The sequence below is a fragment of the Stigmatopora nigra genome, chromosome 14, assembly GCF_051989575.1.
Source record: "Stigmatopora nigra isolate UIUO_SnigA chromosome 14, RoL_Snig_1.1, whole genome shotgun sequence".
Taxonomy (NCBI): Eukaryota; Metazoa; Chordata; class Actinopteri; order Syngnathiformes; family Syngnathidae; genus Stigmatopora; species Stigmatopora nigra.
In genome coordinates, this window is record NC_135521.1 from 6243165 (window position 1) to 6256317 (window position 13153).

General features: G+C 39.5%; 2 protein-coding genes across 5 annotated transcripts in view; one reads left to right on the top strand and one right to left on the bottom strand.

Annotated features, from left to right (window-relative positions):
• Positions 1-13153, top strand: part of LOC144207425 (uncharacterized) — a 186604-nt gene that overhangs the window by 102854 nt on the left and 70597 nt on the right. The gene's annotated exons all lie outside the window — the stretch shown is intronic.
• Positions 1-13153, bottom strand: part of pcdh19 (protocadherin 19) — a 49623-nt gene that overhangs the window by 21724 nt on the left and 14746 nt on the right. For all 4 annotated transcript variants that reach the window (XM_077732894.1, XM_077732895.1, XM_077732892.1 and 1 more), the window contains exon 3: positions 609-667. In XM_077732894.1, coding sequence (XP_077589020.1) covers positions 609-667 — 59 coding nt within the window. The remainder of the gene's footprint in view (positions 1-608; positions 668-13153) is intronic.

The window sequence follows — 13153 nt, forward strand, 5'->3', positions numbered from 1 at the left end:
TGATTTTACCTCTCAGCGTTGGTCCGGTGCTATTTTCAACCCAGGAACAGTAGGTCCCTGTTCCTTAGGTTTAGAACATTCTTTACCGTTGCTATGAAGTTTGGAGGCATGCCAAAGCTGTCCTATCCCACACCCAGTATACCGTAATTGCCGGTTGGCTGATAGACATCTAATTTCCAGCCCCAAATTAATCTCCACCTCTGACCTTTGGGGGATTTTTATTTGTTTGAAATGCTCTAAACTTCTCCATTGTTGTTGAATAATTTTGCAGTAAGATTTTCAAGTTTGACATATTGATTATTTTAAAGCAGAACTCTGGATGACACAGTCATCATGTGTTGGTCAATTACTATATACTATCATATGCTAATTATGTGGATTATTATATTTCCGTCGTTTTCACCATCTTAATTCTTAATTGAATGATTTTTTTTTCTTTTTGTTTGTTAATTGTTTTATTTGTTTTGAATTATCCAAACCCTATTATTCTTCACTCTGAAACAAACTCATACAAACCGATGCAAGCATTCTTGTGCTCTCATTAGATAAAACAATTACAGATAGCAATGTTATGAAGCAACTTGGAGGTAAAATAATGCTAAACATACCTTTTAATGAGGTGAGCTCTGCTGTTCACGTAACTGGAGTCAATTGAATAATTCTCCGTCTGTAGTACACAGTGAGGATGGGTTGAGGAGGGGGTTGAGTAGGAATTGGTGTTGGGGGGAGAAAGTGGGGAGGGGGGCACAAAGGGAGGTATTTTTAGCAGGAGTAATACACTTGAACAAGAACAGCGTTAATTGGTTTTCAGTAGGAATTTTAAATTAGAAAAAGGAGACCATTTCTGCATTGAAACGTAAGAACCATAGATGAAAACATACCAACATTCTGAACACAAGCTTCATCAAGCCACTCTGAACATTCCACTTGGTGGTCGAGCCGCCATCTTTATAACGACATGTTTAGAGACTAAAATTCTCCGATACTAATATAAGTGTAAGAAGAAATGTTCCCTCTCCCGGCCTAAAATGTTTCCTCCCTCCCTTTCTCGTAACAGCTCACTTTGAGCGCATTTGAGGAGATTACCCATTAATGTGGAAAAAGCTGAAATAAATAACTAAATAACAGCCAGAGAAGGAGATGAAATTAAGAGCATACCGGGGGGAATCTGAACGCTGCAATTGGAGATGAAAAGACTCTTTCTGAATATGCATGCGATAGATCTCTGACCCACATTACAGCATTGGGTTCAAAGACATCACGCACTCCTATTTTGCCCACTGTTTATATTTCTTGAGGATCTATGAACCCTTTCTCCCTTTTCACTGTATCAATCCAACATAGAAAAAAGTCCATGCAATGTTTATATTTCTTGGGGATCTATGAAGCCATTTTTCCCCTTTCACTGTATCAATCCAACATAGAAAAAGTGCACGATTCCCAAAACAAGCCTGGGTAAAAAGCTAAGATTTGACCATTTCTGCAAAGTATGGCGAGAACAAGTTTTTTTTCTGCAGTACAAAAGTAGAAGCTTCATTTCAAATTCTTATGTGGAGATAGGAGTTTGTGATAGAACTGCGGGTCGACCCTTTGACTTCCGTTACAGGGCTATTGTGTGAATACTAAGAAATAAGAAAAGCAAAAAAAAAGGAAATGCATAAATAAAAATCCACCGTGTGATGGGTCAATAAAGTCACTCAAACCCAATGACAACACCTCCAAATATTTTTTAAGCAGAAAATAACCTGCTTTGAATTGCTGTGTTTGCCATGCTTATGTATTATTCATACCCTGCATTTGCTATCTAATTAAACTATAACTCCACTTTGTAGAAGATCCTTCCTCGAAGAAAAAAAATCTATTTTTGATAAATATTGTATCGTTTCAACCCGTTCTTTTTCTCTTTAAACAATACATATTAATACAATAAATTGATGTAATACTTACATATTGCAAGGTTTCAATATTCATTGAGGAATGTTTCGATTCCACTATTAAACATTTTTTGAAGGCAGAACCGAATATTCAAAACATCATACTAAAATATATACAGTATACTTCAATTAAGATTCGCTGTAACTCTGATAAACCCTTAATGACAATTTTAAGATGAAATTTCACGATTGGGGAATTTAGAAAAGTATATATCGAGCCCAGCAGAAATGTCTTAAAAATACACACGTAACCCTTTTAAATAGTTTGTGATGTAGCCGGACATTCCAACAAATTTCATCTAACATCGAAAACCATCGTCGTTTGTTAAAGTTTATTAGGAATTTTGCAGTGGAACTCCGAATAACATTTTTGAAGAAATTATGGCTCAAAGGTCGCACAAACTAAATAATGCCTTACTTTGGCACTTCTCACTCAAATATTATTATTTTTTTAAATTTCATTTGAGGAAAAAATTGACATTTTAACCAACTGAATATAAAATACCCATCAAAAATATTGTAGAGTTAACGCGGCTTAACTTTGACTCGCAATTTTTATCAACAAAATCATATCAGTTAACAAAAAAAAAATACATAAAGCATGGCAAACTTATAAAATATTATTTTAAAGAGCAGTTCAAGCACCTCTCATGGATATTTGCAATGGGACCCAACGTCAACAAATAATTCCTCAAAATTAAATTATATGCATGCAGAATAATGTCATCCATGTGTTAACAGTAAACAAGCGGCTTCTTGTGAATTTGCAACATCACAGATTGAATCATAAGGTTGGACAGGATATGACCAGAGGTTTTTTTTTTTCCGAGGAGCGGCTTTGATGAGTCTCACTCCGAAACACAATGCCTCCTCCCACGTTGGTGAGCGACCTCAAATTGGAGGGCGTATCGATATGTCTTGCTGGGAGGGGTCAAGTTGCAGCCCAGAGCGGCTGAGGAGGAGGCCGCAAATGGCTCCTTAATCAGGTTGGACAATGTGTTGTTGTGATCCGAGCGGCCCCGGTTTGGCGGCCAGAGCCACTCTATTCCCATAATTATTGCTCCATTTCATCTGGAGGACTGCAGGGAGGAATGTGACTGATCGCTGTGTCACGACAAGTAGAGGGGTAGTCGAGGGAGAGGCTTCCAGATGGGAGGAAATGGGCGAGAGCTGACCTGCGGGACACAGTAGCATCATTCCCCCCTAGTCGGCCTTTTTTTTAAGCCTCTGCATCTTTCTCTTCAATTAAAAAAAGGGTCACTGGGAGAATAGATTTGCCTTTTTTTGCCATCTAGAGCTAAAACAATATCCTTTTTAAGATTTGATTTGCTTTCCTCACAGCACTGGACACAGTCAAATCAGAGTATGGGTTCTGTGGGTGGCATTGGGAGGTGAGCCCGGACAATTCTTACGCCAGTAAACACCCGGGTAGCTCAGCAGATTTTGCAAGGAGATAGCACAAACTAAAAAAGATAAAGAACAATGTCACAGCTGCCTCCCTCTGGGTGTTACCGAGACGCTAGTGATAAACTGTAATGCTTCATTCGAGGCTAAAATAAACAGATGGAGCAATAGGCACTAATAAGGTGCTTTAAAAAAAATTAATCAGCATAAGAGGTGTCACAGTCAATCTGTTCAATTTATAGGTAGGGTCTTTTCTTTTGTATTTCCTTTTACATGACAATTAAAAATTAAAATGGCGATACGAGGATACGCTGGGATGCTGCTGATAATTATTTTTCAGAAGAAATGTTCTCGCCGTTAACCAAACAAATATAACATTGAAATTAGAGGTAGTCCATGTTACAATGGATTTGTTAAAAAATATATATATATTGTAATACAGGCGAAGCCAACGCTATTATTTTTGGTTTATTAATTATTCATGAAGCCTGAGGAATTTGGAAGCAGTAATAAAAGAGCATAAATAACCATTTGTGATGGCTTTCGATTTTGTAACCATAACATCTGGAAGATTAACATTGTACTTGTAAGCCTTACAGCTGGAATAGGTTAATATTTACTGAGTGTAAATCATGAAAAGAAACAATAAGACAATTAAAATTATGGAATACTCTGTAATTGCTGCATGAGCAGAAAAGAGCAAAAAAAAAACATCAAGAACTGGCAGACCTCTTGTATAATTCATTGACACGGAACAATATTGCAAATGCAAATGGGAGGTTGTTAAAAATAGGAAGAATCAATTGTTTTGAGAGAAGAAATCAGTCCACCGTTTGCTCCGCATTAACAGAATATTCCACGTCTCCGTTCTAGGACAAAAATAAATACAAAAACACTATTCGGCAAAAGTCTTGGAAAATGAACCGTACGTACATGTCTTTCGATTTGTATGTGCTTTATCGAATATATTACAAATGATTATTATAAATGAGCTTTCACTGTAAGTATGGAATGAGTGGAAATGCTAAATGCTTTGACAAGCACTGAGTCACTGCACTATTTTCATTGAAAAAGCCTGATTTTTTTCCCTAATAAAACTAAACTGAGATCTGTTTTTAGTTCCGTGTATGCCTTTGCGAGTAAGCAGACGACTCCGTTTGTATTCCCCCGGCAATTTTAACAGAGCTTAACATTGACTCGTAATGCTCATTTCTGCACACGCAGACACTTACTTTCCCTTGTTGGGCTTTTCTTGCTCACAAATCCCCCGACTTGGCAGGAACGTGCTTTCATAGAGACGACCGGATCACCTGTAGGTCCGCCCCCCGCCGAGCCACCGAGCCCCAATGTGGCGACGTAAAAGACAAAGAACCCTCCGAGTGGGTAAAGAATGTTTATATTGTGTTTTCTCCAACACCGCTGAGCTACCAAAAAACCCCTACAACCCTTGCCCCGTCCGCCCCAGACACCGACAACGATTCCACCTTCTTCCCGATAACAGACTTTCTCAAAGATCCTCCGCCATCTGCTGGATTATAGATTCTCCTCTTCCTTGAGAGAGGCCAGGGCCCCCTCGGGGAGGATCAGTGGTGGAAAAGCGTGGATGAGAGCTTTAGGGCACAGCCACAGTTGCGGATGAGATTACATTTTCTATTTCTGCTTGCCGCGGGGAGTCGGCCCTGATGAATACGGAGAGTTATTCCCATTTAATATCAACGGGTTCCCCCGCACGCTCAAATTATATTCGATCAATTGTGACAGAGGGGTACACATGTGACAAACAACCTGCCTGCTTCTCTGCATCGTTTCACTCCATCACCCGTTAATTTAGTCCAAAGCCACCATCCCTGTCTGGGAATCAATCACGTTACCAAAGTGAATTATTGTGGCTGAGTGAACGTGTTAAAAGGTATTCCTTTTTCTTTGGCTGGAAGAAGAATTGACATCAACCCTGCGCTCTCCCCCTCCAAAAAAAATACAATAATCAGCAGTTTGTCATTGATAGCACGGTCATGTCGTGCATTGTCTCGGCAAACCCAATAATGGCCTCGCAGAAAAACACAAAGGTGTGAACACACTGCAACTTCCTGCTTGCTTTTCCGTCTCTGTCATTTAGCTTTCCTGGGCAAAGTTTAACAAATACTCCCCCACTTTTGTTTTAAAAGACAATCAATCGTGAATCTTGTAAAATGGACAAAACAACGCTGAAGGAGTAAGCCATTTTTCATCCGGGTTCCAGAGTCGACATTTATTCCTCGGTCTCTGCCAAACAAAACTTGATGAGAGACTCTGTTGTGTCTGTAGTGCAAAAATAACTGCTTCACACCTTTGAAATCTACCTATGTTATTCCTCGTTTAGTAGACCATACCATAACGCCTTATCATATTCTCTTTCCGACAAAAATAACTGCTCTACACAGTCCAGTAATGCACTCTGCCATTTGACCACTGATCAAAATTCCTTTCTACCCAATAACAAGCATTTTTCGGCTCACTTGAGCTATTTGTAAGCAAATCAAACTAATCCTATCCATACTACCAGCGTCGGGAAAGTGCCTATGATGCCTGCTTGTATTTTTTTTAACCATCAGACACAGACAATATTCCAGACTTGTCTCCATGTCACTCAGGCCTAGAGGCTCCATAGACGTCCGACTGGAAAAGATGTGATTAATTATACATACATTGATAGAAATGGCATTCATTATTCATGTGTTTTAGAGCCATTTCCCCCCTTTTCAGAATGATGAAAAGATCTTAAATAATAGGCCCCCCTATGCAGACATCTGCATTCCAACGTAGTTGAGCAGCGCTTAAGCTGCTTAAGTCTGTTGTCTTTCTTTTTGGAGTGGGGGTCGCCGTTCACCTCTGACATTTTTTTTCAAAACTTTGGTGGCCATGTGACTTCCTGCGGTGGTTGTTTTGTGCTGCTTTTGTCTCGACTGACAAGGCTCGTCAGCATCGGTTGAATAGTGATCTGGCTACTGCATCGCTAACCTCCTGAAGCTGAGTAAGGGTTTCGTTGAACACCTGTTCTGCATTCATAACCGCACGTGCCCACAGACTCAATCCATCGCCGAGTATGAAAGAGCAGGAGATAAAGTTCTACGGTTTTGCATAATATTAAGGCTGAAAGGTTGTGAGAGAAAATGTATCTATGTTGCTTCCTATGAGAAAAAAAAAGCTTAAGAACTCCAAGACTTGGGAGATTTAATTTGAATCTCCAACCCAAAAATTGGTAAATTGCCACAAAGGGACAAAGTTTGGATTAAGGAAAAGATGAGCTTTGGAACTTTGATAGAAAAGATTTGTGCTTCTCATCTTACAAGCATTACACACACCAAAAAATTGTGAACAGTCATTTATTTTTGGGTGTGCGAATTACTAGATAGCATTGACTTCTCTTGGTTGTGACCTACATCAGCCACAGTTGTGAGGAGAAGTGAGGCACACTAATTTAGAGCCTGGGATATTCCCAGAGGTTTACACCCCCTCCCTTGGGTAAAGCCTTACAAACACACATTATAAATGAGTGTGTGAATGTTATGTAAATGCTGGCAAGTGAGTAAACAGGGTAATTTTTGGTTAAATTTCGAAACTGAAAATTAAGTAGCCTATATCTAACTCATTTTCTCGTCATGATGGGAACAAATAATTGAAATAGTGCTTTTTAACCTCTCTTGTAACATGTTGAAGCACATTTTTATGGATAACAGTAACTGCAAAAAACTGCTGGCTTCCATTGTGAATATAGTAGTGAACACTTTGAATGATAATGTGAGAGAATGGCTTGTGTATATTGTTGATGTAGCCGCGGCAACAATATTCGGGTACCCTCTGAGCTCTTGAGACGTGGTGAGATCGAATCCTGATAGACTAGACATGCAAACTAAATAGACATGCCTCGGGGTCTGAATATACGGTATATGATAGCCCCTTGACACCAAAATAGAAAAACAATAAGATTTAAATATCTTTCATTTGTTTTTCCTTTCAAGTATGTTTGTTCTTTCGTTCTGACGAATTAAAAAAGTCATTTATGTCTGTTTGGGTCTGAGTAAAATCTATAAATATTTGTTGTAATGATAATAAACACTAATTAACAAAACAGTACCGAGAAGAATTTGAGCTAATAAGCAATACAAATGTTATTCGCCAATGGTTTGTACTGACTGACTGTGTGACCTACTATACATATCATTTGTATTATTGTGGTAAAAGCTTGAATGTATATGTCACTGATTGCATTGACACCATTGATCTTATCTGTCCATTAGTACTGCAATCGCATCCGTAGATGTAAGATTCCTATCTGATTTCACCCACATTTGAAAGTAGCCTGATTTCATGTCACATGCCACTGCATATCCCAAATTGGTTAGACTGTGTAATATAAATGCAGCCTTTTAAAGTGGGTACTGGGTAGCAAACCCATCTTTTCTTGCCCCAATCCTCCATTTGCACTGTGACAGGGCATGTTTCCAGACATTTCAGTCTGATGGAGATTTGCAGCAGCTCATTACAGTCCGCAAAGACACAGCCAGCGGATGCAGTCGCTCAGAGAGGGATTGAATTGGTCTGTTTATTGACATGCTTTAATCTGACACTTGGTAAAGGGAATTAGTCACCGCCTCTAGACATACTCTAGCATCACAAGTCAGTCTGGGAAAAAAAAGGGATACAGTGCCCGGTCTAAGAGTGGAACTTCATCAGCGTTCATTAATCCCATCACCCCGGGGCCAGACTAGTCGAGAAGTTTACTCTTGGGTGAATGGGTGACCTATTTTTTTAAAATGGTATGTGACCCAGGTCCAGTACAAGTTTTTTTTTTTTTTGCTCCTGACCAAAGTACATTTGCAGTGAGTCGCGATGATTAATGGCGATTGGTTGGCAGAATTGAAAACAACCAGTTTGCAAAGGATGTTGTTATAGATTAGTGTTGGAGATGAAAACGGAGGTCATGGTCTATTTCATTGATGTTAGTGACAGGAGGTGCCGTGAGCTGTCTATCGTAGATTCCTTGGACAAAATAAATCTACTTTGTATCACTCTAAAATTGACAAAGGCAAAAACAAAAGGATTAGTTTCTGCAAGTCTAATGCATTCTAAGTCGTTTTTGGAGCACAGAATGGTTTCACTTGGTTATTGTTTTTTTTATTTTTTTATTTTAGTGAAAGTGTGTTTTCAATTCTAGTGTTTTCTTTCATCTTCGTTATGGATAGAGCATTGAACCTTTTGAATCAGTTCTGCCATTAAGTGGAATGGGAACACTTCCGTGCTACTGTGCATATATTTTTGCTGTTGTTGTTGTTGTCTTTTTGATTGTTTGATTCGAGATTTTCCGAGATTTTCCCTCTGGTTTTCATTATTTATCTTACTACTCGATATGTTCAGCATTTTATCAGAGTTTTTTTCTTTGTAAACCATCTCCCTTCAAGTCTCTTGAAGTTGAAGCCTTGTCTTATTTCTATAACAACAAAGTATAATAGATGTTGTGAAGAAAACTAATCTTGCCACTGAGTTTTTTTGATGAAATATAGAAATACTATAAATTACAATAATATGCATTGTGGTAAGCAATGATACAATATGTGGGATTATGTTGCGTATGGCACACATTGCTGATTATTTTGGGAAAAATAACACATTGTGAAACTATGTCTCGGCCCCGTACTGCAGATTGAAAACCACTGTTTTAGATAACACTGCAAGAATCCCATAGCGAACCAGAATCCAGATAAGCAAGTATTCCGTAATGATAGTGATCCTGTTTTCTGGAAAATCAATGCGATGTACATCTGTTTGGTCATCAACGGCAATGGTTTTACGAGGCAGCTGTCAGAGTGACAGCAGAGTATTAGCTCCCTCTGCATCTGTAAATCTGGCTTCTGAACATGATCGGGCGCTCTCCGATGGGAATAACATCCCAGTGCTACGCTTCTGTTTATAATCCATTACCGATTGAGAAAAAAAAACGTATAAAATGAATGCACGCAGACAGATACTCAGTGTGTGAAAGAACAAGTGAGGGGGAATAAACAGGGAGTCTTAAGAGGGGGGGGCACAGGAATCTGTAGTGAAATATGTGTTGACCCAAACACACACACAGAGTCGCAGTGGGAATAAAAATTGGAACAGTCAGGAGGGGAACCTAGCAGAATGTGAGCAGGGGGCCGCTGCATGGGCCAGATGCAGTGGGCTTGACCCACTCGGTTCAAGTGTGTGTGGGGCGTGGGGGTGCTTGAATTTGGGGGGGATTATCTGAGCTGACTTCATTTAATTGAATTTGTATTTAGGCGACTTTGGGGAACAAACAGTTTTTCACCATGGGGGGATGCACGGGGGCCGCAGAAAACAGCAACAGACGGTGAATCTGTGTCTCCTTCCCCCTTTAGTGCATCAACAAGGGAAGGCTGAGGTGCCGTGGTAGTTCCCCACACACATATCGTGTTTCCCTGTAATTACGTCTCCATTATGAAGTCTAATCTAGCCCATTGAAATGCATCTTACACTCCAGCACCCACCTTTCCACCGCTTTGATTCCTTAAAATGAAGTCCTTTGTAATCCTTTTGTTCCGCCACCATGAACAACATGTAGTCATTTTTACTTATCAAAAAGCACTGCTCCGTGCATGCTTGTGTTCGAATGTCAGCGTGTGTGCTAAGCTGTTATCTTGCAAGAACATATCTCTGGGCTGTATGTTTATCTGAGCTGATTGGAAGCGTTCGCCTTGTCCCAGTGCCATAGTGAACAATATTATCTTTTGTTTTTCATCATTCCATTTTCCCAGGCCTCAACAGTTGATAGCTGATGGTCGAGAAAGCCCTTTAGTCACCCTCAGGCGTCTAATGTACTTTTACTTGTAATCTGTGACTTTAATAAATCAAATGGGGGAGGAAACAATCCGTACACAATCAAATGTTTCAACTCCCTTTTGTACTGCAGTGAGGGGGAGGCATGGCTGTCACTATTAGGCGGAGGAAAAACAGCTGCAACGACCAAGTACACAATAAACACAGTACACATTGCTTCCGATGGCTTGATGGAAAATAATGCAGAACTCTGCTATCATGTCCGTTCTAGACCATGATTCATATCTTCTAATGTTTGCAGTATTGTAGTGATTATCAAAAACGAATTGCTTGAAGTATTTCAGGTCACGCCTTATGTGAACTGAGTTGGTTATTTATTTATCAAGTAACAAGAAGTTTTAATGCCTTTAGTAGAGTACAAAATAACAGGGTTGTTTATTCATTTAATGAATAAACTTTGAGCGCAGTATCATGACACTGAATAAATGCAGCCCAAAGTGAACTGTGAGAGGGCCCCACCCTTAGAGGAAGTATTTTTAATCATTCTACTTTGCGGAGGAGAACAGTGTTTAAAAGAATGTTTGCTTCAGTTATCTCAGTCTCAAATGTGCTGTCTTTTTATTTGTTTCAAATATGATCAACAGCAACTGTCAACACATCAAATATTAAAGTAAACACTTGTATGAGGTGTTTGCAATAATTATGATTTATTCAAACGTCGCATGTTTTTTCTTCTTCAATGGCACATCCCATTTACCTTATTTTTCGGATTATATGTCGTACTTTTTTCATAGTTTGGGTCGGTGTATGACTATTTCTCAAAAGTAACTTATATATATATATATATTTTTTCTGACCAAGACAGCCTGTTGCGTTTTTTTCTTGCTATAGTTATCTGGAAAAAAAAGATTCCTATTTAGCCCATTGTTCTCTATTTTACTTTGATGGATGTTTGTTTTCTGACAAACTAAAAATATCGCCCGACCATCTATGGTGTAATTTATAGTCTAAAAAATACAATAAATGTTAAACAAATCTTATTTTGCTTTAATGCAGAGACCAGAACTGCCTATTCAAGACTCTCAGGCGCTCTCTAGTAATCATCTTTCTTTTTTTCCATTCCTTCCCCTGGCTCCTATCAAAAGATATTACTGTGCAAAATGTCAGCGGGAAAGACAGAGAGAGGGGGAAAAAAGAGGCAAGGGAAGTAATCTCCATCTCCTTTTTGATCACAAGTGGAATAATTGGAACCCTCTTAGGCTCATTACAGAAGTTGCCCGCAAGCCAAAAGATAGCTCCAGCTGCCCCTCTCCATTCATGTTGAAGCTTTGAAAACTACTGCTTTCTCCAGTAACAACTCTTTATAAAATGCAATGACAAGAGGCCCTATATTGAAGGGCAATCTTTTTTTTTTCTCTTAACAGGGAGATAAAGCTTTCAACGAGCACAGCCAAACATTAGTCACGAGTGGAGAGAGTAAAAAAAACAAGAGATGAGAAGGCGACTTGTTAACAATGAACCCTGCGACTTATCTGCTCTGAGCTGCGATCAAAACTTTCTTGGTCATGATTATAATTGTAATTACTATTTCTGTGTTACCCAGATTAACCTTAGTGCTGGCATTGAATCACCTGTGCTGATTGTACCCCAATCATGTTGAAGAACAGCGTCAATGTCCCCTCAGATAAATCTACTCTAATTAGCTGTGTGCCTTACAGGGCCGATGTGCTGCTAATAATTAGAGCTGCAGTAGCAAAGGTCATGAAAAACTATTAATGTAGGCTGCTTGGATTATAGTGGGTAGACAGTGACTGGAGGGGAGATAGCGGTCTTCTTTGCCCATTTTTGAGTGACTTTAAAAACAAAATATAATTTTGCAAAACCTGACGTGAGGGAGGATTGCAGTTACATATTTTATGCAGGCCAATGGGACCAAAGGTGGCCCAGTCGGGGGTCCGGTCTGAATCGGAGGTTTGTTCTGCCTGACAGGCACTTTGTTGTAAGACACCATGACAATGAAGTGACGCAAAATTATCACCCTGCCTGCTATTGACAATGATAGATAATTAGTTTAAACCGGCAATTATTGTTTCAGTGTCATTGATGGTGCTAGATTTTAATCCATTTTCACTGGGAGTGGCGAATAAGCAAAGGTAGACGGGAAGTAAGTTAAGTTTCTAGGCCAAAAATAAACTAGTCCAACCCACATGAGAGCTATTTGGTATCATTTAGGCCCGTGAACCAAACTGTATTTGACACCCCTGATCTAGCTGCAATCATGTGTTTGCCCTCACCTCTCTGTCATATTATCCAGTGTAAAAGAGCAAAAATGTTTCTTGCGAGGACATCTTAATGAGCTGAGACAAAATGATGAGGCCGCGGTAAACAGGTCCCTCCGCCGGGTTGCTATATATATATCTATTTTGGTACCAGCTTCACCACCTCCGTGTGCTTTTGGCAGCATCTTAACTCCAAGGCTGCCTCCCGAGATAAGAGCCCAGGGCTTTACAGGCGGGATCCGCAAGGAATTCACAGTCACCTTGTCACCATCACGCCTCCGACAAAATAAGCAACAGCCTCACACTTACTCGTGTATCTCAAGCAACACATATGCTCATGCGTACAGGATGCTTTCTGTTCAACAGTTGCAAATATCACATCTAACTGGGAGGGTAAACAATTTCTACCTGAGTAGTGTATTCAGTCACAGCTTTTTTTTCTAAATTCAATATTTTTTTGTGGCTCTAAGGTCCGCCAAAAAATGAAACGGGATGTTGGGTACATTGCTGATTCTAATAAGAGAATGTTGAAAATGTCGTTTTTTTAATTGAGTATGTGCATCCTACAATTGGCGAGTGACCATTTACATTCAAAATCAGATCATCTGATGTTACAGAGGAATCACTCATGAATAGCAAGTTCATATTTGGTAAACGACCCCTTTGCAATTTGTTTTATCGCACCACGCCACTCAAAATGCCCACTAACTGACTACTTTGTGC